Genomic DNA, 24,965 nt, shown 5'->3' with positions numbered 1-24,965 from the left:
TCCTTTGGAATCTTCACCTGCTGGCCTCATGGCTTCTCCTCCCAGCCTGGTGCATGAGTCACGAGTGACTCCCCCCCACGCTAGGAGCTAGATTCCAAACAAGCCGAGAAGGTAGGGCCTGGAGATGATGCATTCACTCTTCTACAGGACAGGCGCTATCTCCAACCGCACCCTGCCTCTGCAAGCCCACCAGAGGTAGGACAGCTTCCCCTTAGCAGATCAGCTGGAGATGCCACCAGACCAGGCCACCTCCTGCAGAAGGTCCTGCGTTTCCCCCATCAGAAGCTTCATACGGGTTCTGTGTCTCTACTAGCTGGAGGGTTATTCATCTGTCTTGCAACATAGGCTCAGCGTGCCTACAATACCACGGGGGCAAAACAAGTTTTCACATGGAGCCTCTCAATATTCCTTGAACTCAAGTCTCCACATAGATGGAACCCACATGCTAAAGCGCCAGTCCAGCTCCCCATAGGGCCCACGTCTTCCTAGCATGAATGGAGCTCTATTAATAGAATATGAAAGTCCAAGTATGGGGGCTATAGACTTTGGAGGTGCTACTATGCTCCTCCATGCATCAAGATCTCGTAGAGAAATTCACAAGGCAGCCTGAGAAGATTTCCTATCTGAGTACTTGAGGGGAGTCCTTTAGAGTTCACAGGTTGCATTACAAAGAGGTAAGCAGATGCATCCTTCTCTGCACTTATACAAATGGGCCAGGACCCGGTAAGCCTAGATAACTAAACCAGCTTGGGGCAAGCTGCATGCTGGGTAGTTTCCCAGCCAGGGATGCAGGCAGTAAGAGGCATTGCGGCTGGCAGCGGGCACCACACGCTGTCTACATCCTCGGTTTTGTTCTTTTTTAAACACCCTCTCTGTGTTCACAGTGCGGGTAGAATAATGAATGGCTCTAGAGAGACCAAGTGACAAGCATTTTCCAGCTGTTCCAAGCCTGCCTGCAAAGCCCACAACTTGACAGCTGCCCCAGCCTCTCGAGTGTTCAAACAAAAAGCTGTTCTTGGTGAATGAACCTCATTCATCAGCAACTGGGTCATCTGGGCTGAGCCGACGGTTCAAGTTGGTGGCCCTGCATGAAAGCATCAGGTGAGCAGAACCTGAATGCTGCCCCTCAGGAGGCAGATCAGAGGGATGTGCTCTTGGCAGGCGGGGGGTCGTTTCTTTGCTTGGCCAGGGTGGGGATGTGGATAATGAACACATCTCTCTCTAGCCCAGCGCTGGCTGCCAGCTCCTCAGCTGGGACAAGTGCCAATGGGGCAAGAACTCCTGTCGTTCTTTCAGGAATAATAGAGTCGTGCTGATCACTGCACAGCAAAAAACAAAAGGCCACACTACTCTGTGAGGCCCATTGGTTTAACCCGCTCGGCACTGAAGCGAGAGGTTTCTAGGAACTCGGGCCAGTTCAGCCAGACCATCAGGCACAGCCAGCTGGTCCCTGTATTAGACCTGGATGTTCTCCAGCTGCAGGTCCCATCCCCAGCAACCCCCACCGGACTAAATTTCCCCCCCTGGCCTTGAGAACAAGCCTCTGCACCGGTCCTGGTGCATCACTGCTGTCCATGCCCCAGGCCAGGGGTGGCCAACCTGGGGTTCCAGAGCCACAGGCAGCTCTTCAGAAGTTAACGTGCGGCTCCTTGTCTAGGCACCGACTCCAGGGCTGGGGCTACAGGCGCCTACTTTCCAATGGGCCGGGGGGTGCTCACTGCTCAACCCCTGGCTCTGCCATGGGCCCTGCCCCCACTCCACCCCTTCCTGCCCCCTCACCTGAGCCTGCTGTGCTCTCGCTCCCCCGCCTCCGAGCCACGAAACACCTGATCAGGAGGTGCGGAGAGGGAGGGGGAGGCGCTGATTGGCAGGGCTGCCGGTGGGCGGGAGGCGCTGGGAACAGGGTGGGGGAGCTGATGGGGGGCTGCTGACGTATTACTGTGGCTCTTTGGTCATGTACATTGGTAAATTCTGGCTCCTTCTCAGGCTCCGGTTGGCCACCCCTGCCCCAGGTAACCAGGCCCCCTGAACAGTGCAAGGCCTAGGCTGTGGGTTAATGCACCCGTAACGGACAGGTTTAGGGGAGGTCTTAGGCCTAGTCTTGCTTCCATTGAAATCAATGGGAGCTTGGCCATTGATGTCAATGAGAGCCGGATTAGGGCCGCAATGCAGCACACGGGTACGCTGACAACATGAGGAACTGCTGCCCTGTGGAAGGCTGCTCCCAAGACGTGGGCCGAAAGGATCAGCGAATCCCTCTGGTAACTGGGAGATTTATGATCTCTGGCTACTAGGGGAAGAGGAAAGAGCTCAGGTCTCCTGAATTTTGACCCCCCTGACTCAGCTTCTTCTCTGAGGGAACTATTCTCTCTGGGGAGATGAGGGGAGGGGGCATGGAGTAGGAATCACCATAGAAACCCATCCTCTTTCCACTAGAAGGAAGGTCAGTGTTAAACCGGGGTCAGTTTAGTGATCAGCAGAGTCACCTCCCTCAGTGCAGACGTACATTTCCACCCATCACCTTGATTTAGCTGGTTGAGGTTAAGTCTGGGGGAGACGCATCTGATCTTGACACGCCGGTCCCTATGTCAGGCTTCCGCATGCTGTATTTCAGTCAGAGCCCCCAAAGGTTTTCATTCATGAAAATCTCCTGGGAATATGCACGTGCAATTCCTTTCCAGCCACTGGATGGAGCTGTTGTTATTCGAAACCTCTCCTGGTTCCGTTGCCCCCCCCCCCCCCCCCCCCCGGCTCTGGGTGATGCTCCCAGGCGGCTCTGATCCAGCATAAAAATAGAAAGTTGAGACCTCGGGCAATGTTCTTCCCCACCTGAGAGGGAAAATGGGGATCACTAAAATAAGACATGGGAATGTGGCCATGTGTTTCCATGGACAACGCCTCCCACTCTGCGAGAGAGCAGCGGATGGTTTCCATAACCAGGCAGCTTTCCTTCAGTCCCTTGTGACTGGGCCAGAGCTGTGAATATAAACAGCAGAGGAACTTTCAACCAGCTGCAGGAGGAAAGGCAGGCTCATGACTGTTAAATCCCCAGTTCATCTGGGAGACTCAAACGTGCTCAGATGGCAAAACTCCCCGTTTGGCCGTCTCATGAGTAAAATTGAAAAGCCCTCAGTCTCCTTTCAGGGAGCATTTGCCTGGCTAGATGATTGCTAATCCCAGATTCACTTTGGTTTCTCGCCATACTAGAGCTACTTAATGTTAGGCCCCGATCACTCCCCTGCACCTGCCCAAAGCCTCATTAAAGTCAACTATGGGGTGCAAGGGTCCCCTGTCCACAGACCAATTGCAGGAGATGCACCTATGTTTGCATGAGCTTGTTTAGCAATAGGCACAGCAAGGGCAGGCTCTGGATAAACTTCCTCCATATAGTTCTGCTCCTGCACCTTAACTCTGGCTTGCAGCATCATTTGCTTTACACTAGCAGGTCATGGCCTCTCTAACGCAGACATTGCCAGCTGGGTTTAACGGTGTGGTGTTTTGGTGATGTGCACAACTGGGAGCCAGGATGAGACTCAAATGCATTAGTACTTGTCTTCTGTGGGAAGAGCTGAACTCAGATCGCTAGAGATGACAGGATATTGCACCAGACGACTGCACCAGCTACTCCACCAAGGTCAAGACAATTGGTCAGAGGGGCAAATCGTGACCCCTGCTGCTTCTGAATTTTGTGAGCTGGACCCATCTCTGGCATGAACTGTAAATATATATATGTGGTAGTCAGTCTAAAGCAATGCTCCACCACCCCCATTTCACTTCCAGGTGTATGGTGTTACCTGGCCCTTGCAAAGTCCTTGCTTAAGTGTTCACAGCAGCTGGGGACACCAAAGATGTAAGAATGAGACCTGCCTGTAGGATCAGGTTTAGATTGCAAATAAAGTCCTCGTCACTTTCTAATGCCTTTTTTGGCAGATCACCAAACAGGCAGCAGAGTTAGTCAAATCTCCCTTAACGCAGCAGTTTGCCAACAAATCTGTGAGTTGGACCAATGAAATGAGGCTAAGGCCCTCTTTGACAGGGAGATTAGGAACGTGTAAAGCAAGCTGGAGGATTTTCTGCATCTGTCCTTTCCCTTACCCCCTCCAAAACACAAGCCATCCTGAATTACACCCCGTGCAGCCCACAAATTCAGTGGGGATGTAACTCAGAGCAGATCTGGATCTAATAATATCTATATTGTGCCAGGTCCATTGCACCATGTGGCATTCACCTTGGTGAGTATGAGGCCAGGCAGCCCTCCAGTGAAGAAGGGAGATGGCACTTTTGCCTTCTCAAGTGTCTGCAAAGGGTCAATAATTCACTTAAGTCTCAGGCAGTTCAAGAATGCAAAAGGCCAAGAATGTGCACAATGCCATGGGTAAGCAAGTGCAGCAGATCTGCAGCTCCCCTCCCTGTGAAATTTGCATTGTTGAGCCAGTTCCTTTCTGAACTTAGCATTGTTTGCACACATCTCTCCTTTAGCCGTCTCTGCCACTAATGCTATTAATGACTCAGCCAACAGCTGCACCTCGTGCTGGAGAGAAGGAGAGAAAGCAAGTGCTCTTGTCTGTTCTCTCAGCCTTGGCTAATAGTGTTTGTGTTTCAGGGGCTGCTGGATGATGTTATAATCACTATTTTCTATTTAAGTGCATTGGGGCAGGGAACCCAAGGGTTTTCTTGCTCCTGCATTGGGCCAGGAGGGGAATGTCTTTTTTTAGTTACTGCCTAGTCACAGAAGAAAAGCAGTCTTTGCTGTGTGGATGGCACAGCCATGTTGCTGTCAAAGGGACATTTTACCCTTTCACGTTCTTTTCTGTTCCAGTATTTTCTTCTGTCCCTTTTGAGTCTCGAGTCGCATTCATTCAGATTTGCAACTGTTTGTGGGAGAAGGCATTCCAGTAACCTTTGTGATCATGGAAAGAGAAATCTAATGCCCTGATCCTGCAAAGCCATGTGCTTAGTTCTACACACTGTGTCTTCAATGGGACCACTCCTGGGATGTAAATTCCACAGAATTCTTTGCAGGATCAAAGCTTCCTAACAATCAACCACATTATCTACCATCTGCTAATTCAGTTATGACAGCTAATGTATGCATCATTTCTGCATGAGCTAATAAATAAAATACACCTGAAGAGTGCCGAGATCAGTCATAGGCTTGAAGGAGGAATTACTCCTTTACTGAGTGGAATTACTGAGTGGAATTCTATGACTTGAGACCAGACAAGATGATCACCATGGCCCCTTATGGCTTTAAAAATCTATGAAGGCTCAGAATGGAACCCAAGTTCTGACGCTTAATTTAATAATACAGTAGCTATTTGCTGTTAACCCACCGCTGGTCACACACAATAGTCTAAGAATATACCCAGCTCATGTGACTTAACTTCCTTATAGGACTTGCTGCAAGAGCTGCCAAGTCTCACCCATCTGGGGAGGGAAGCTCATTGCTGATTACTGTTGAGGCAGTTTTTAAAAGCGCTCTCAGCACTGAAGGAATGTGTAGCGTGCCACCGAAGCATGTTAACTCTCACATGCAATTTTGGGAGATCTCCCTTTTCCCCAGTTTTTCCCGTTTACCACAGGGCCTGGTTGTTGACTTAGCACATGGTATAAAGTTATATAGCTCCAGCATTTAGCAGGGCTACGATGTTGGAGGCTCACTGGTAAGTAGCTCTAGTATTTTGCAGGCCCGGTGTCCTCTCCCTCTAATATTTTGCAGGCGGATGGCTCTGGCATTTTGCAGGCTCGCTAGTGCACGCTCTGGTCCTTTGCAAGCTCTTTTTACATTTAAACCCACCACAGGGCTTTGTGTGGCCAGCAGCATCCATCTCCTTGCTCTGCACCCCATGACCTCCAACCCGCCCTTTCAGTTTCCTTTCCTTGCACGGTCGTTAAGTTTCCTCCCCTGCAAAAAAAAAAAAAAAAAAAAAACTACGACTCCCATGATGCAAAGGGCTCCCACCCTTCCGGCGAGTTGTAGTCCACCCATGGGTTCCTCGCCTCTGGGAGTAGCGCGTTCGCGCCCGCCTGTGAACTACAACTCCCATGAAGCCCTGGGGCGCAGGGAGCGTCCCGCCCCAGCCCCTCTCCCAACAGCTGATCGCGAGGCGCGATGGCTGCAGCCGCCGGTGATGGTGGGGGAGAGGGAGTGAATGAGGAGAGAGGAGCGCCAGGAGACGGCAGGTAACAGGGCCCACTGGGGAGCCAGGGGCGGCCCCTGGGGGCTCTTTGGGGTGCAGGAGGGGGGTGTTTCTGTGGCTTGTTTGCGCCGGAGTCGGTTGCCAGGGCAAGGCTGGTAGGGCTGGAGTCCAGGCAAGGCAGGACAAGCTCCCCTGAGCTCTCCAAGGGGAAGGCTTCAAGATGCATCCACTTTGCCCCTGCAGTTTGCTGTGGTGGGGGCTTTCTGAGGAGCCCCGGAGCGCGGTGGATCTGTCTCTTCTGCATGGGCATTAACCATCTCCCCGGCACTCCCAGGGGGCAGGATTTGCCCTAGGGAGCTTGTCCAAACTTTCCCTTGCGTCTCTGGCTTGCAAGGTGCTGTGCACCTGAGCTGGCTGCATTTCAGTGGGGCAGCATGGAGAGCATTTGGAAAGCGCCCTGGGGATACTTCAGGGTGAAAAGTGTTTGTGTTTCCACTGCCCTGGACTGGGCTGAATCAGGCCTGCTCAGCTGCCTGGGTGTCAGAGGCCCTACCTTGCTAGTAGAGATTCTTCTTAAACTCAAGAATCTGGGGTTAGTACAGGAGATCTGAGTTCAAACTCAGCTCTCCGCATGAAGCTCCAAATGCCTGTGATGAGCTCTGTGATAACGGTGGAGTGCTCAGCGGGCTTCATGCTTTTTGTGGGGGTCACTATTCAGAACCATACAGTTTTACATTATGACAGGTTTCAGAGTAGCAGCCGTGTTAGTCTGTATTCGCAAAAAGAACAGGAGGACTTGTGGCACTTTAGAGACTAACCAATTTATTTGAGCATGAGCTTTCGTGAGCTACAGCTCACTTCATCGGATGCATTCAGTGGAAAAAATGAAATCCACTGAATGCATCCAATGAAGTGAGCTGTAGCTCCCGAAAACTTATGCTCAAATAAATTTGTTAGTCTCTAAGGTGCCACAAGTCCTCCTTTTCTTTTTACAGTGTAAATGATAGCATGATATGCCCTGCACTCATTAGGGAATAGTGTGGTACCCTTAATTACTTGCAAATCTCAACTGTAAATATTTAGAGGTGACCAGTGTACGCATCACAGACTGCTCTTGCAAGGGTTATAAAATCTGCAGTTTGTTCTTCTGGGGTGAAATTCTAAACCCTCTCCTGCCCTGTCCCCCCCCTCCCCAAAGTCAATGTCAAAACGCCCACTGACTTCAGAGAGGTCAGGATTTCACCTGATGTTTATAAACACAACTGGAACCTTTCTGCACTTGTGAAATCTTTATCTGTTGCTATCTTGAAAACTGTGAAAACGATCTCTGTGTTGAACTCTTTCAGTGAGGAAAGATTCTAAGTGGGTGTTAGTTTCACACACCTCAACATTAGCAAAGGGTTCTAGTCTGCATACACAAAACCAAGGAATTAGTCACTTTCCTTCTTGTTGCTTTGTAAAATGGTCAACAGATTAAACTGCCCTGAGGATTAGCTTTCTGGAAAATATTAAAGTTTAGCTGTTTGCAAATCATGTGTGCCCTTCCAAATATCCTGCACTGCAAAAAGTGTCTTAACATTTGCCATCTTGGAAAAGACGTGTGTATATTTTTTCCCTGCTCACATAACAGAAAAATGGGTGGATGGATTTTCCTCAAAATTTCTTAAAAAAAAAAAAAAATTCTTTGGTCTGAGACCATGCATGGAATATACCAGCTCTAGAGGTGAAATGTTCAGAACTCTATGATGAGTGTCTACAAACGATATTTATAATAAATGCTGCAAAGTAACGCTTACTACAGTGCAGTGCACCCTAGTCTAGTGTTTCGAGCAAACCCCTGGGGATGTCCAGAGTTCCCATGTGTTTTGCTCCAAATTAGTCAGCCACGTGTTGTGTGACTGTGGGCAAGTCACTAAGGCCAAATCTTTCAAACTTGGGGGCTTAGGTTTTTCAGAGACGCTGAACGCACTGATTTCCAGTTGAGTCCATGACAAACAGACCACTTACTTGGAGGGAAAGAGAGACTCAGGCCCCGGCGTTGGAAAACATTGCCCTTAACCTTTTGGTGCCTCAGTTTCATCAACTGTCAAATGGGGCCTATGAACACAATGAGTTTACCAGAGGAAGGAAGTGCATTACTGAGTAATAGCTAGAGAAGCTGATGAGTAGTTGGGTTGTACAACAATGGCTGTTTTAACCAGGTAGTCGGGTATCAGTTACACTGACCTCATGGTTTCCTGTGTCCAAGCTGTCAGAAATGCAAAAATGAACAGATCATAAACTGTGGTGAGAAGGGTGCATTATTTTTGAACTTCATGGAGCTTTGATAATCAAAGTTATTAACAGAGGATAAACAAATGTGCGTGTGTTATTCCACGGTGCCTGGTTCTCCTCTGTTACACCGGGGTAGAGGAATAATGATTCCATCACACTCAAGGGAGTCACTCCAGTGGAAATGTGGTGTATGTTTGTGGCGGGTCGGGCCCCTGATTTTTCAGTGAATGGAGCTCCTTTCGATGATTTGCCTTATATAAACACTCCTTGCTGGCCAGGCGTGGGCTCTCTTCTCTGCTAGCAGCAGTGATTCTGCATTTTTTCCCCGTGGGCATGAATTTTGCATTCAAGTTGCTTCATGATTGTGGAATGGTGTTGCCATAGAAGGAAGTGGTGGTACCGTTGACCTCTGTTGTGGTATTTAAATATTTGGACATTTACCACTAGGGGGTGCTAGTACCATCCCCATAAACGTGTCCGGAGCCGCAGATTAAGGTGCTGCTGCTGGTTATACTCTAGAGTGGAAACTTTTTAACTCTTTGGACTCTGGAGCATTTTCATCCTGTGCAACTGGTGATCCGGACTGGCTGTACCAGCGGCTCTGCCAGTGTCAGGAGTTGGGTCCTGCCTCTCACCAGGAGAACGGGACTCTGTCCCTATCTCCCTTTCCCCGTTCTTGGGGCAGGTTAGCACTGCACGCACCAAGCCACAGTTACGTGTCTCGCTCTGGTGGTCGTGGCGGTGGGAGGATGCAGAACGCTACTTCCGAGCTCCTCCCTTCTGCTCCTGGGCTGCAGCTGCTGCTCTGATGAGCTGGCGGGGGCCAGGGAGGGCTGGGGGAAGGACTCCGCTCCCTTTCTGTTGTTAGGGAGGCTCAGTGAGGGAAGAAGCGCGTCTACCCTGTCAGTTCTGCACACACAGCTTAGGGCTCAGCTTTTTGCTAGGCGAGGCAGAGCGCTTCGGTTCTTGGTCCCAATCATGAAAACAATTATTTACTTTTGCCAGTTATGCTTGCGGGTTTCAGCCCTGCTTTCTATTAGCCTCATGCATCCTTGTTAGGAGTTTGCCCCACCAGCGTAACTACGACAACGTGGTTACACCGGTGCACGTTTCTCTAATGTAGGTGAGGCCCCAGTCTGATGGGCACCCAGCAGCTGCGTGAGAGGAGTTCAGGGGACTTGCATGTGTCCTTTAGACTCTTTGATTGTTTGCTGATGTCTCTCTTACGCACCCACCCTGGAGCAGAGGCTCCTGTGTGCAGAGACAAAGGTGGGTGTCCCTCTCTAAGGATGAGAGGCCCTTCATGCTTTGTGCTGATGGGGCTGTCATGGAGAGAGATGGGTGTGACGAGAAGGATCAGAGGTAGCTTCTTCCTCAGTGTTAACGCAGCCCAGGAGTCTGAGCAGGCGGCAGGGCTACAGTCCGGCCGGTGGTTAGTCTCAGAGGCCTTCTCTTGCTGTCATTTCACCGGCAAATCAGCCTCGCTCCACCAGGCTCAATGAAGCTGTGTCAGTTTGCACCAACTGAGGATCTGGCCCTGACAAACGCATAAGGTCCCAAATGGCTTGGAGTCGTGGTGTACAATTGTTACAGTCTGGTGGGGGGCTGTCCTTCAGTTCCCGAATCTCTCTCCCCCCCCCCCCACTCTTTTGGATTGTGACATCCACCACTCTGTCATGGAGGGTCAGTAGAAGAAATAAGTGAGACAGGGTTTATACAGGACGTAGTGTGTTCTGCCAAGCCAGCGGTGTGAGCCAATGCTACATTCATAGCAGGGCCCACTATAACTGGTTCACGCACACAGGCCCTGATCCTGGAGTTGGATCTACGTGGGTGGTCGCCTGCTGGGGTCATGTATGGACACGAAGGCCCACATGGATCCAGTTGTAAGACTGGGGTCATGGTGACCAAAAGAGAAAGAACCCTGGTTCATTTCAGCTTTATCCTAAAAATTAAAGGAAAAATAAATGATTAGCATTTTCCCAAAATCTGCATGAACATGCTGGAATGAAGGCAAATTGGGGAGACATGACTCTAGCATTTATATTGAGTGCATGTCCTATTATGATAATGTCTGGGCCATTTTAGTAGTCAGTGTGCAACGCCAGACACAGACCATCCCTCACTTTTATGAACACCCTTCCCTCAGCATCTGCATTTCACTTACACCCACCCAAGGGCCTTTGGGCTCTCAGTCGTAGAACTAATATAATATAGACATGATGACCAGTATCTTACACTCGGACACCGCTTGTGAGGCCAGCTAAGAGCAGAGTTGCTGTGCTCCCATCAGCCTAACCAGCTGTAAAGGGAAGTTCACAAGCATCTGAAAGGTACGCATGCCAAGGAGGCGGAGGGATTGTTTAAAGAGGGTCAAGGAACAATGGGGCGAAATTAACAAGAGAACCTGTTTCAAATCTCTTTTAAATCTGCCTTCTTTGATTTTCACAACTAACCCGTTGCCACTGCTGGATGAATTGACTGGAGGAAACGTGGGTGCTTCTGACGCAGGTTGTCAGCTCTGATTATTGTATTGTGTCGCTATATTTAGGGGAGGGAGGGCTTCCAAGTCCCAGGTCTTCGACCTCATTCTCACTTGCTTGCGTTAGAGTCTCGGCTTGCATTTCTTTTTAAAAGTAAGTTTCTAGCCCTTCTGGGCTACATCTACACCGGAAGCACATTGGCAGTAAAGGAATATCGGTATGGGATGGAAGCAAAGCTCTTCCTAGTGTGAATGCAGCTATATTGCTTGGGGTGGACAGTGCTGTTGATCATTCCTTTCAGACTCTTCCTGAAGGTCCGCGAGCTCTTTGGAAGGCAGTCTATGTTGCCAGAAAGTGCAGTCCTTAGAACTGCCTTCAGACTAGATTTGATTTGATGCACTCCTCTTGTGGACTGCCACTGAGTCTTTGTTCAGAGTCCGAGACTATTTGCAAAGATGGAAAATGTTGTTCTTGGCATACTTTTAAAACAACCACAGCATAGAATGAAGAAAGGCGATTTTGTCTGACTCTTACTAAATTAGGAGCTAGATTAGACTGCGGAGTAGACTTTGTCAGGAGAATAGGTGAAAGCCCCGTCATTTTGCCTTTGAGACAAAGACCGGAAAAAGGCTCTGATGTTCGCTGTAAAGAACAATGAAGCATTGGTGGGGAGCTTTGTATGTCTTTTTCTTTAATGGGAAAGAATAGAAATCACCGGGGAAAGATTTTATTTTTAAACTTCTGAAAGGGCTTTACAGGCACGAGGGAGTTTAAAATAAAATTACAGCGCGGGAAAAGTTCTCCACATGTTCCTTTGAAGTTCACCAACTCTGCCGTGCGATTGGCATCATTATTTAGGGGGGATGGCTCAGTATAATGGCTTGAGTTAGGGCCGCATTGTCAGCTTTACCTTTGAATTCCCTTCCCTGTGGCCATGTGTCGCAGTTTTACTGTTATTTCAAGCAGGGGTTTGGGGCAGTTTCTTTTTGTCTGTTTCTTTACATATCCTCATTGGTCCAAGTGTTAGTGATTTGATACATATTTCAGGGTAACATTCTCTTCTGTTAATCTAGCTGTTGGGCATTGGTGCTATAGTTTTGTGTGCTCCATACTAGACTAGGATCCCAGTGCCCCGAAATCCTATTCACCCACTCTCGTGCACACTCCTATTTGTTTCGGAGTTGGGCCTTTGTCTCCAGAGACCAGTGCAGCAGGCCATTGAGTGTTGAAATATCTGAGACCGTTGCAGTTGGGCTTTCAGACCCCGCAGCTTGCATTGACCATTCGGGGTGGTGGCTCCTGAAAATCAGCACCTGAAGTGTCGTACCTGCCTCAGCAAAGGAAACCAGCTCAGAGAGGTGCGTTACAGCCTTTAAAGGTCACTCACAAAAGTTATCTGTATTGCACTGGTGCCTGAAGGGCCCCAAACAGGATCGAGGGCCCCTTGTGCTGGACAGGGCTACAGTGTTCTTAAAACCCACATTCCTGGCACACTTGGAGCAAATGCTCAATGCCTGTCCCCTCAGGTGTACGGAATAGCCCCTCTGATCTGGGCCTTCTTTTGGTCTGCCCTTCCCGCTCTCCAAACGCACCTCTTGGCCCCCTTCTTCTCCACAGCCTGGCGGCTCCATTTTTCAAAGCACTTAGGTTATCAAAAGTCAAACCCAGAATTCCTAGGGAGGGTTGGCCGGAGGCAGCTGTTATGGGTGCAAAACAAAGGAAAAACTTGATCAGAAATTTTGTCCCGGGGAGCTGGGCCCTTCAGTCCAGGGGAGCAAATCAGGACCCCAGTTCTGATCAGTCTGCGTTGTGGGGCGGCAGGGGAAGCTTATTTAATATTCATAATCTGGATCATAATCACTGCCCGTGTGAGGGGTGAAAGTCCCTAATTATTATGGGTGTTTACCCCAAACTTGTTGTCTTTTCTCTTTGTTCGAGTAACGTCCCTTTTGCTTTGGTGATACATCAGTCTTACGTACACCGGTGACCTCGGAGCAAGGCCCGGATGTGTGGCACACAGCCTGGCAGGCTCTCATGTGCCCTGGGAAGGTGTATACAGCCCGTATGCTGCACCAGACACCTGCTGCTAAGTGGCTGAACGCTTCTGTATCCTGATGCTCCTAGTCCCCCAACCCTTACCAGCTCTGCTGTGCCAGCCCGTCTGTGGTCCTTTGCCTAGAATCCTCCCCCCTTCACACTTCCCCTCACTCCCTGTGTTCAGTTTGGTAATTCCCCTCTTCCTGTACTCCGATGCTCATTCATGCCTCAGCTGCCCCTTGGCATCTGCTGGCAGTCAGGTATTTCCCCAGGCCCAGCCACATGGCCCCATGCCTTTCCCCATGTACAGCTCCTTCCCGTGTTGTTGTCTCTGCCGGGAGGATGTGTTAAGCTGGGAGAGGAGCAGCAGGTGGAAAATTGCTGTCGAAGTGGCAGGGCTAGCATAAAGCACCTGGCAGCAGGATGGCTGAGAGTGCAGAATGCAGCGGCCTCGTGCATGGGGGGCGAGGGGCGTGTGAGGGGGTGTCTTGTTTGCGTGGTTACCCATGGCAGGGGGTGTTGAGTTTCACAGACTTGTTTATGCTGGGGCTGGAGGCAGGTCAGGGGATATCAGGAGACCTCCGCAGCTGCAGATCCACCTCCAGCAACGGGCTCGGCCACAAGCTGGGAGCTCCTCATAACTTCCCTGCTCAGAGTGAATTTGAATTTGTAGCCAAAAGCCAGGAGGCTAGGGGCTCCTGGCTCCCTCCCCTGCAGAGCTGGGGTCTGCCCCAGGAATGCCAGGGCAATATTAATACCCCGGCTCAGCTTCTGGTGATCGGCTGCTTAGGACAGAGAGTCTCTTCTGTCCCCACTGGCTCTTGTTTGGGTATTAGTCTACTCATTCCCTAGGGGGAGACTATCTGCCCTAGCAATGGGATGGGCCAGCTAATCCACTCGCTCTGATCCGTTCCGAAGGACCCCGGCTCCCCCCCACAGCCCCAGCTGCAGCTCTCTTTATCCAGACGCTGCTACAATTGCTGGGCTGGGGGAGTCGGCCCGTCACTTACCCCAGCAGTGGGGCATCCTCGCTGCTTCCCCCAGTGAGTCCAGACTCTGAATGTCAGTAGCAGGTGAGTGAGCCCTGTCCCAAGCCGCCGGTCTGTTGGTCGGGGTGAGGGGTGGGGGGAAGAGGAGGTGCTGCTGTCTTTTTTTTAAACAACGTCCGTGCTATTAATATCAGGTAATGAACATAATCTCCAGGATAAGTGATCCTCTTCCCAGGCGTGTTGGCCGCTCCAGGACTCTGCTGCTGGTGCTTTCTCTCCTCCCACTGTCTTCTTTGCCCAGCCCTTCACTAACACCCCAGCCCCCTAAGATTTCAAAGGAAACCGTGCTGGGTGTCTGAAACCCTTCCTCCAGCCCCACAGGCTCTCTGGGGGTAGGGAATAGCCCCACGCAGGACTACGCTGGTGTCATTTCTCCAGAGTGCTTCATTCACATGGCAGCCCTGTTACAACGTTAGTGCCGTTCAGGCGGCCATGTGACAGGCAAGCCAAAAAATACACACACACACGCTCTAAACTCCTGAAACCCATCCCTCCCTTGCCCCCCACTAGAGACTGATTCTGCAGCAGCTGGGTGGAATGAGCAGCCCCCCGATGTATGCGGGTGTCGGGATATCTGGCTGCTGGGCCCTTGGGGCTGAAGGCAGGTGAGTGTCGTAGTTTGCTTGCTTTGTTTTTTTTTTGTTTTTTTTTTTTTTTTTTTTTAAATCCCTGTTTGCCTGCGAATGAATTCGTAGCACCTCCGGACCCGAAAGCATCGTGCCTGTTTGTCAGACGGCTGGGAAATTGGAGACAGCAGCTGGGAGAGAGAGAGCAGCTTTGCCTAGGACACAGGGTGAAACCTGTGCAAAACAGCTCCTCTTGCTGCAGGATTTAGGGGTGGCTATTGTTATGGCGGGGGAGGAAGATAGCTGGGAAGAGAGTCTGGCTCAATGGTTAGGCTTAGCATGTTGCAAACAGGGGTGGGATTCCCCTTTAACTCACTGGCTTTGGATCCAAGGTCAGGAGCTTTACTGGCTGTTAGGGGGAAGGAGAAACTGTGATTTTTTTTTTTCCCCCCGGGTTGGGAGTGTTTGGGAAGTGTGTGAACTCTTTTTCCGACTGAAAATTAAACCTGCTGCCTTTTTAGATGGCCCAATCTTTGGGTGGGGGTGTGTGTGTCTTCTCTTTGGCCTCTCAACCTGTCTGATCCTGTCCATGATGCCAGCTGGTCCTAAAGCTAATCAATGGCAGTTTGAAGCACAAAATGCATTGGGATAGAAGGAACTAAATTTTAAAAGGGGGAAACCCTAGGACTACCTGAGACAAGGGGCAAAGTCTGAACTAAAATTGGAAGCATCCTTCTCCTCTCCCCCCTGTATGATGAGTAAATTGAGTGACAAAAGAAAAGCTACCTTAGTTTGTGCCAATATTAATTTGCACAACTAATTCCCATCTTGCAGCAGAGTGGGGCTAACAAATCAATCACCAACAGGAGTGCAGTTGATTTACTCTCCAAGATTAACAGACAGCTTTGTGGGACACCGGTGAACGAATTGCACTGTGGTGTTTCACACTGGTAAAGGAACTGGAATATCCCTGGGGCTTGCTCTCCCCTCCCCCGATCAGGGCAGGTGGGATTAGGTGGGCGGGATTTAATCTGGAGTCCTGTTTGGAGGAAGGATTGTGGTTGAGAATCAGGAGGAATCTGCAGAGACAGGAGAGAATTTTGTGAGGTTGGGAGTGTTGTGATGAGCATCCAGGGCTGTGTAGCCAGAGCATGTCTCTATCCTTCATCTGGTCAGGTTTAGTGTTAAAAGCTGAAATAATACTTCCCTGGTTTATCCAGAATCCCCGTGTCTCTGAGTAGGAGGGGATGGGGCAAAGGGCAGCAAGGAAGGAGAGGAAACTTCTCTGTCTATCCAGCAGCGAATAATAATTTCACACTCTTCATACCTGGCTCTTCTCATCACAGATCTCAAAGCGTTTGTTGGGGGGGGGGGGGGGGGGGGGTTAGGATCATTCTCCCCATTTTACAGATAGGGAGCATGAGGCATGGAGAGAGGAAGTGACTTGTCCAAGGTCTCCCGGCAGGAACAGAACACAGGTCTCCTGAGTCCCAGTCCAGTGCACGAGTTACTAGGCCACACTATGCGTTACCCAAATACATTTGGGAGGGCCAAGCCTTCCTCCTATTAAACTCTTGTAGCGTTTTTGGGCTGATGTGACGCTTTGTTTTTAACTGGAAATTCCATCTCCCTGTCCCACCCAAGACAACATACCATGGTGGGATGTGTCGTTCCCCTGTGGCTTCCTGGATTGACTTTATTGGAAACAAGCTCCCACAGAGGGGACGTGTCCCACCAGGCTGTACGTTAGGGAGCAGCCGAGAAGGAGGAGGGGTTACTTGTCCCTGGTGTGTCTCCACTCCCCTCCTTTGGGAATAGCAATGAGAAGGCCCAAGTTGGGGAGCCACTGAAGGGGGTGGGGTATCTCCGATGTATCAGAGCCCTTCTTTGAGGTCTAAGCTGAAGACCAAGAGGGGAAACAGTAAAAGGATCGTTCCTGGTCTCTTCCGTTCTCCAGACCATTATGCTTCAGATATAGACTGAAGTTCTGGCTTTGTTGAAGCCACCGGCAAAAGTCCCATTGACCATGGGTGGAACCAGGATTCCACCCCCAGGTTCTTTTGAAATGTTATGTCGAAGCCTGAGTCCTGCTGGTTTTCGACAAGACTTCGGCTGCGAGGTCACTTAGTTACTTTTAGAAACGTTACCCGTAGAACCGTGGGCACGTCACCGTGGGGAGAAAACTACAACCAAGACCAATCCCCTTCGTGTTGTGTAGGTGGCATTAACGCTGGGCTTTCCTAGTCATTGCTGAGCCAATGGGCTTCACTTTGTGCCTGTTTCAGGATCTACAATTCGGTGAGCAGTTCTGGGGAGGATTACCTTGCATTAGTCGTTATTTACTGGTGGCGTTGTGATGGTTCCTTGGGGCCCCGGTTGCGGAGCAGGACCCTGTTGGGCCAGGTGTGGTACCCAGACAACGGTAGATGTCTGTAGAACTGAGCGATGCTATAGTGCCCCATAGGCTTTGAAATGCTTTCTGAGGACCCACCACACCCCACAAAGCACGTGGAGCAATGCTAAAGTGCTCCCCCGCAACTCCCGGACCGGGCAGTCCTTTAGTATGGCCTCCTGTTGTAATTCCAACTTCCAGCACGTAAGCCAAGCAGTGTAGATGTCATAAGTGATCGTTCTGAATCAAATTATTTCAAATCTCTCCAGAAACCTCAAGGCCCAATTTCTTCTTCCTAATACAAAATACAAATTTTCTTTTTACAAATACCTTTCCATATGGCCTTGGGTCATTAACCCAGAAATGACTGTAGCCCCCTTGCCTAAGGGGCAGGATTGTGTGTGCTAAATGCCCAGGCTTGTTGCTGTTTCATGTTACAGCCAGCCAATATCAGGGCCCCACTTAGATTATTTGCTCTCTGAGGCAGGGAACCATTGTTTGTTCTGTGTTTGTACAGCACCTAGCACAATGGGCTCCTGTTCTATTACTAGTGTTGCTAGGCGCCACTGCAAGACAATGAATTATTATTCTGTTTGAATGCCGTACACACATGGCAAGACTGTCCCTTCTGCAAACCCCTTACAATCTAAGTAGGCGAGATTGAGGTATAAGTAAGGCTGCGTTTTAGTCACGGGTATTTTTAGTAAAAGTCATGGACAGGTCACAGGCAGTAAAAAAATATTCACAGCCCCATGACCTGTCCATGACTTTTATTGTATACCGCTAACTAAAACTTGGGCCAGGGGGCTGCGGGTGCTCTGGGGGGAGCACTCCAGCCCCCTGCTTCAGCCCTGAGCATCCTCTCACACCCAGACTGATGCTGCTGGCCCAGGGAGGACAGGGGATTCACTGTGCTGGGCTCCTAATGGTTTGAAAGAGTAGGAGCAGTTGTAGCATTAGGCATCTGCGCCAACTGCGGGGTCCCAAGGCAGCGAAGGGCCCCCTGAAAGCCAGATCCGACCCGCCAGGTGTCAGCTGCTCTGTTCTCAGTGCCGGCCGGGGCTCAAAATGGTGCCCTCCGTACGGCGTGATCTTGCCCACGCTGTGCGTGTGAGGTCACGGGTAGGGCCCAGAACTGAGCTATGCAGGAGGCCCCCACGGGACAAACACTGCCACTGAGGATGAGACAATCCCTGCCCTGCCAAGCTTACTACCTAGAACCCCACCCTGCCCAGAGAGCCCTGCACCTGCCCAGAGCCCAGCTGAAGTTGCCCGCTCGTCTCACAATGGTATCGCTGATACTGAGAGTGAGAAGGGCTCTGGTAGACAGGATCCCTGTGTTCTCCATCGGTAAAACTCCCTTCGCCGCTTCAGCAGCATATCCATCCCCACCCAGAGAGCTGCATTTGGAATGTAGATGAAACGATCATTTTCCCCTCCCTGGTAAATAACAATCGCGCCTTCGTCATCTTTGCTTTTATCGAGCTGGAATGTCTCTGTTTACGCACCAGCATCCTTCTCCGGCGTCAGCACCGCTTGGGGAATCGCGGGCACTGTTTAATTGCTGTCTCGGGGCCCCCCAAAGAAGAGCAGAACAGAATACCCGGGCGGGCTGTCTGTGCTTTTCGCGCTTTCTCTAGGCGGGGAGGAGTCCTTCGAGTTGATACAGTCTAGTGGACTTTCCCTGTCGGCCTCGCCTGTTTGTGATCATGGTTTTTAATTCTCTGTTCTGGACGTTTCTGTGTGGGCAGATTCCTGCACCTGGATGCAACTCCATTGAAGTAAAGGAGAAGCAGGGGCTGCCCACATCATTCTCTGGTCAGATGTGACCTAAATAGAGGAAACAGAGAAAAGGAAGGACAGCTGTTATCTGAAGCCCAGAAAGGCTACGTGAGTCACTCAAGGTCATGCAAGGAATCCGTGATGGAGCTGGGAACTGAACCTGGATTGCTTGATTCCTGGCCCTTTGCCTTACCCACCAGCCCTTTCTCCTGCTAGCTAAGACAGCAAGATTTACACCTCTTCACTGTTCATTCTGCGTAGCTGCAGCAGGTGCTTTTAATATTTAAACTTTCATTTGTGCTTTTGCTGAGGGTTTTCAGACCAACCTTTGACCAGATTTAAAATTGTTATAAGCAGGTTGGGAGAAAAAGCTTTAAAAAAACCAAACAAACCCATAAAAGCTTACCACTGGGTAACCAAGAAATATAAAAAACCCCAAGGCAGTCCCTTGGTGTTGGACTCAGAGGATCATGCTCTTCGTGTTGGATCTGCAGCAGCTACCATGCCATGTCCACCAGAACCTGACTGCCACAGTCAGTGCTGCCAGGGGTCCATCCTGCTGTTACCGTCTGGATGACGTAAAAGTTGTTAAAGGCGAGATGGTTCTGTTTCTGCTCCATTCAGACCCCAGGGAGTTGGGGAAAGGGAGAGGTGGGGGCGAATTGGTGTTTGCGAGGTGGGGGAAAACCCCAAAGGTAGTTGGGGGGGAAAAGGGCCGTCAAGCCAATAGGAAAGAAAAAACTTGTCACCACCATCAGAAACATCTCCATGTGGGCGGCAGGTGCCTTCATGCTGTGGGATTGGTGAATGCTGAATGCTCATCTCCTCTGAAGCCGGGCGAGAGTTTCACTGGGAGATGGATGCTGGCATGTTGTTAAATGCCGAGCCAGGTAGATGATCTCTCTAATCCCTTGGCTGGTTGCCTGCTGCTGAGGCTCTCAAGCAGGGTTTGAAAGGTTACAGCCAGAACTGATCAGAGACCAAAAGGGTTTGGAGTGAGTCCGCAGAGGGCCAGGAGCTGCTCCACCTTCCAGGAGCCCGTTCAGCCTGCATGACTCCGCTGCCTTTCTGAACTCACTTAAAGATCATCTTGTCTGCAAACGCACACCTTTTCCACCGCCCCCAGCCCCTGGTCCCCATCTCGCTTCTTAAAGAGAGTACAGCATAGAAATAGGATGGTATTGAAATCATGCTGCAGGGGGAGCCCCTGGAAATAAGTGGGGGGTCACCCCAGCACAGTGAACATAGCAAGAGGGGATCCCCAGATTTCCTGTCCTGCGCAGGGTGATTTCCTCTGCCTGCCTTTTGTGGCCTCAGCTGGGGTCAGGAAGTGGGGTGGGGGTGAGACGCTTGATGTCCAAAGCACCTCTTTGTCTCCAGTTCCTTCTGTGTCCTGCTAATAGACCTGAGCAGCTCCACAGCAGGCTTGTCCTGCAAAGAACGGTGTTCCAAGAGACAAAGGAAGTGGTGGCCACAGCAGCTCTAGCGTCCATCCTTCGGTGCCCCTCTTATCTGCTGGTTCCCCACCTGCCTAGGCCAGAAGGGACAGTTGTGACAATCCAGTCTGACCGCCTGGATAACTCTGGCCATAGAACGTCCCCCGGATAATTCCTCTTTGAGTTAGAGCAGATCTTTTAGAAAAACACCCAATCTTGATCTACAAATGGTTGGTGACGCTTGCCAATTCGCTTTGCAAGGGTGATGGCTCTGCGGCTGGCCTCTAGGATGGGGCCCCCCAAGGGTGGGGGAGCAGTGTCAGGTGTCGTGGCCTCCTTGATCTCCCCAGGTTGCTATGCAGAAGGGGGTCTGTACGGGGAAGGCTGAGAGGACCCTTGTCCCCTTTGTATGGTCAGGGGTCTCAGGAATAGCTTGGATCCTAGGTAGGAGAAGAAAGAGTAATAGCTTTCTCCAGGAATGAGCCAGTGGCCCTCACTTTCTACTATTCCCACGCCAGCTCTGGTCTTTCTCCACTAGGACCCAGGAGATGGGGGCAGGCGGTGCTAAGCCTGCTTCCCTGCCCAGGCAGCGCCTGCTGGTGCTGTTGTTATCCCCTTACGTGTACTTAAGAGGGAGGAAAGGTCCCCCCGAGCCTTGGAAATGGAAAGCGCGAGGAGCAGGGAGGCCAGAGTCGGCAGGATCTGATAGAAATAATCTGTTCCATCCCTGGCATGTCGACCTGGCAGCGCCGGCTGCAGCTTATCTCCTGGCCGGCTGCAGTTTATCTCGGCACCTCTGCCACGGGGCTACCAAGTGCGAAAGGACTTGGTTCCCCCCCTCCTGCTGCAGCAGCTGGTGAGAGGAGGAGGCGGCACTTAGCAGCGCAGCACAGGGCATACTCACACACCCACCCCTCGCGCTCCCCTCCCCAGGGGCTCGTGTGATTGTACTACAGTAGCCTGCGTGTCCCCCTCCCGCTGTGAGGCCAGAAGGGCTGGAAATGCACCGGCTGCAGCCAGACCGCCACTTCTCGGCAGATGGAGGGGTTAAAAATACAACCCACCACGCACCACCCTGCTATCAGGGAAGGAGGGGGGTCTCCTGTCTGTGCCTGGCTATTTTTGATCTCTTTATATGGGTGATCTTTTCTTTGTCCCCATGAACCCCTCTGCCTTCTCACTTGGGGGAGTGGGTCTGGTGTCTGCTAAACCGGGGGGTTGCCATGTGTTGGTATTACGTGGATTGTAAGCTCTTCAGGGCAGGGACCGTTTTTTGTTCAATGTGTGTACAGCGCCTGGCACTGGGGGGTCCTGAACCATGCTTGTGGGACCTCTAGGTTCTACTGCAAGGCAAAGAATAATCATTATTAAATACATAAACACTGAATATCCGCAGCACTTTATAACCCTGGGCACACATTCCCTGCCCTGAAGAGAGAAAATCTGAATGAGATGAGATTCAAGAGGGCAGTTCAGGGCATGCCGGTAGGGGGGCACTTTGGGAGTGGCTAACGGGGGAAGGGGAAGGAGGAGATATTGCTTGAAGAGGTGTGTGTTAAGGAGTGGGAGTACGTGGCCTAATATAGACACTTGTGTGTTCTCCACAGTAGTGTAAACACGTCTGGGCTACTTCAGGCCAGGCCAGGCTAAAGAACAGAGGTGTTTTTACCCTGGCACATGGATAACACAGAATTCACTGCTTGCTGAGAGAGCTTTCGAGAGGAGAATGTCTCCATCATGGCACTTACCAATGCTATGTGCTTGTGTAGCCCCTTCACGGGGGAGGATCTCAGAAGCTTTCACCACCAAACTTCCCTCTGCACCCTGGGTGAGGTACCAGCAGACAAGTTTTTACACATGGGCAAACTGAGGCATGTAATGGTTGAGCGACTGGCCTGAGGTCACACAAGAAGCCTGGCACAACCAGGAAGAGAGTCCAGGGGTCTTGAGCCCCAGGTCCCTCTATCCACTAGAGACACTTACCCCGAACAGCAGCTTGCTGCTGATGGCACTAGTCAGGGCCAGAACTTGGGGCAATTTCCTTGGGGCAATTTCAGATAGCCTGTTTCCCAAGCCTGTCAGACGCAGGAGCGCCCTGTAGGCAGTGGGTTAATGCAGTGCTTTGGGCAGGGCCCTCCTCTGGTCTGTTCCATCCCACTGGCAATGCGAAGAACTGCCGCAGAATCCACTGCGGAGATCACACGGTGGCTGGGAGAGGAGGGTTCATCATTAACCCAGCTGTGTTCCTTCCCCTGAGTGAGTTCAGGAGAACACGGTTTATCGTTAATCCCTCTGGCCTCTTTTCAAGTCAATGCGTCAGTTTCAGCCTCTCGAGGGGATGCCCTCACAGATCAGGGGGCCCCCGCTGCGAATGTTGCCCCAGATGACCAGGTTTCTTCTTCTTCTTCTTCTTCTTCTTCTTCCCGTCTCCTAGCACCAGCGGAGCGGAATCCTTAGACAGACTGTACCCTGCGGTGGGTGCTGCAAGGCCGCCCCGGAAAAGGACCACCAGCCAGTGCAAATCCGAGCCGCCCCTGCTGCGGACGAGCAAAAGGACGATCTACACAGCCGGGCGGCCGCCATGGTACAACGAGCACGGGACGCAGTCCAAAGAGGCCTTTGTCATCGGTAAGGCATTTGCTGGGAGCTTTCCGAGTGCAGGCCTCTCAGGCATTAACGGCCAGAGGGTGGCTTCAGAGGCTCTTTGCTGAGGGCTGGTGTGGCGTGTGTCCCTTCAGGTCTTGCCGTCCCTCGCAGCCGCCATAGCAAGGATCTTGGTTTGAGCTTGGCATAGGGTCCTTTGCAACAGTGCATCTCTCTGAGATGGCTCCCGCCTCACTAGCACACTTCGCTACCATGCCAGAGACTCCAGCTTGGTTCCCAAGCTTGGGCCCCCACACTTCTCAAACTGAGGGCGGGCTCTGATTAGTCTGTCTTAGCAACTGCTCCCTTAGGGTCCTTGTCTTTCTCCGTGGGCAGCTGAAAGCTACAATGCTCTAGGAATTATGCTCTGGCCTGTGTTCTACGGGAGGTCAGACTAGACCAGAGGTGAGCAAACTACGGGCCACATCCAGCCCGCGGGACCATCCTGCCCGGCTCCTGAGCTCCTGGCCCGGGAGGCTGTCCCCCCTCCCATGCCACCACGTGGCGCAATGCTCTGGGCGGCGGGGTTGCAGAGCCCAGCCTGCCCTGGCTGCCTGTCCTGGTGCAGCCACGCTGCCAGCCATCAGTGCTCCAGGCAGTGCGGTAAGGGGGTGGGGGGCTTGGATAGAGGGCAGAGGAGTTTGGGGGGTTGTCAGGGGCGTGGATAGGGGTCGGGGAGGTCAGAGGGCAGGGAATGGGGGTTAAATGGGGGCAAGGGTCCCGGAGGGCAGTCAGGAAGGAGAGGAGGGGTTGGATGGGGTGGCAGGGGGGTGGACAGGGAGAAGGGGTGGTTGGATGGGGGCAGGGGTTCCGGGGGGGCAGTCAGGTAGGAGAGAGGGGGTTGAATGGGGTGGTGGGGGGCAGTTAGGGGCAGGGAGCAGTTAGGGGCGAGGGGTCTGGGGGCGGTCAGGGAGAAGGGGTGGTTGGATGGGGCAGGGGTCCCGGGGGAGGGGTAAGTCAAGGGAGGGGGGGTTGGATGGGGCGGCGGGGAGCAGTTAGGGGCGGGGGGTTGCAGGGTGGTCAGGGGACCGAGAGCAGGGGGTGGTGGTGGATGGGGCAGGAGTCCTCGGGGGGCTATCGGGGGGATCAGATGGGGGTGGGGGCTGGACCATGCCTAGCTGTTTGCAGAGGCTCAGCCTCCCCTAACCGGCCCTCCATACAATTTCAGAAACCCGTCGCGGCCCTCAGGCCAAAAAGTTTGCCCGCCCCTGGACTAGATGATCCCCATGGTCCCTTCTGGCTTTGGAATCTATAAATACAGGATTGCAGGGGAGTGGGGCGGATCTGCAGTCCTACCAGTCACCATGGTCACAGAGTGACCCCCTGCGTACGCACCCTAGAACTTGGGGGACCCCCCCCCCAGTCTGTTGCGGAGAGACAGACATTGGTGCATTGGACGTATCTGTTTGTATTACGGTGGTGCCCAAAGATCCCACTGAGATAAGGGTCTCATGCCTTTGGCTGCTGTGTGTACACATAACGAGCAATGCCCTCATGAGCTGATGCTCCAAATAGCCAGGGCAGAGGAGGGGTGGGGCTCGCTCTCTCTCTCAGCAATGTCCCCCTGTTTGCACCTCGTGCTTGTGGGAGGAGTTTATTTTTTACTGCCGTGTGTGACCGATACCAGGACTCTCTCCGGGCTGGTTCGAATGCTGGCTCTCCTCCTAACCCAGTGATTCTAGGCTGAAGGGCCTTCGCCATCCCCAGTTACTTGTAATGACGGAATCATTCGTTTGTCAAGTGCAGCCCAGCGAGATCTGCCAGCGTTAACTGAGCTTGGAAGGTCGGGCTGCTGGTACGTTTGCTTCATTCGTCTCTCTCTGTCTCTCCCCCCCATCAGGCTTGGGAGGGGGCAGTGCTTCTGGAAAGACCACCGTGGCCAGAATGATCATCGAAGCTTTAGATGTCCCCTGGGTGGTCCTGCTCTCCATGGACTCTTTCTACAAGGTGAGCCGCCGCCAGCTCCTTAGCCCACAGCCGGCTCAGGTGTTTGTCCCCTCCAGAGTCCTCCCCATCCTGCTGAATGGGGCATGCCGGCACACTCAGTAGAACAGGTCAGGGGGAGGCAGGCGGCTCTTTCGAGTGTGTGTCTGTGGCCTGGCTGCATCAGGAGCGATGCGCCAGTGACATGGTTCTGTCTTGCACAAATCCCGCCTGCATTAG

General features: G+C 51.8%; 1 protein-coding gene across 5 annotated transcripts in view; it reads left to right on the top strand.

Annotated features, from left to right (window-relative positions):
• Positions 1-6,065: 6,065 nt before the first annotated feature.
• The window catches only part of UCKL1 (uridine-cytidine kinase 1 like 1), a 41,050-nt gene continuing 22,150 nt past the window's right edge, over positions 6,066-24,965 (top strand). For 2 of the 5 annotated variants that reach the window (XM_075118673.1, XM_048819959.2), the window contains exons 1-3: positions 6,066-6,183; positions 22,594-22,787; positions 24,643-24,749. In XM_075118673.1, the coding sequence (XP_074974774.1) occupies positions 6,113-6,183; positions 22,594-22,787; positions 24,643-24,749 (372 nt within the window). In that variant the 5' untranslated portion in view covers positions 6,066-6,112. Of the gene's footprint in view, positions 6,184-14,505; positions 14,589-18,692; positions 18,994-22,593; positions 22,788-24,642; positions 24,750-24,965 lie in introns of those variants that run through there. The other 3 variants (XM_075118674.1, XM_075118675.1, XM_075118676.1) reach the window with 2 other exon arrangements.

This window comes from Caretta caretta, chromosome 13, assembly GCF_965140235.1.
Source record: "Caretta caretta isolate rCarCar2 chromosome 13, rCarCar1.hap1, whole genome shotgun sequence".
NCBI classification, from domain to species: Eukaryota; Metazoa; Chordata; order Testudines; family Cheloniidae; genus Caretta; species Caretta caretta.
The sequence above is the reverse complement of the archived record's forward strand: the minus strand, read 5'-3'. Positions and strand labels throughout refer to the sequence as shown.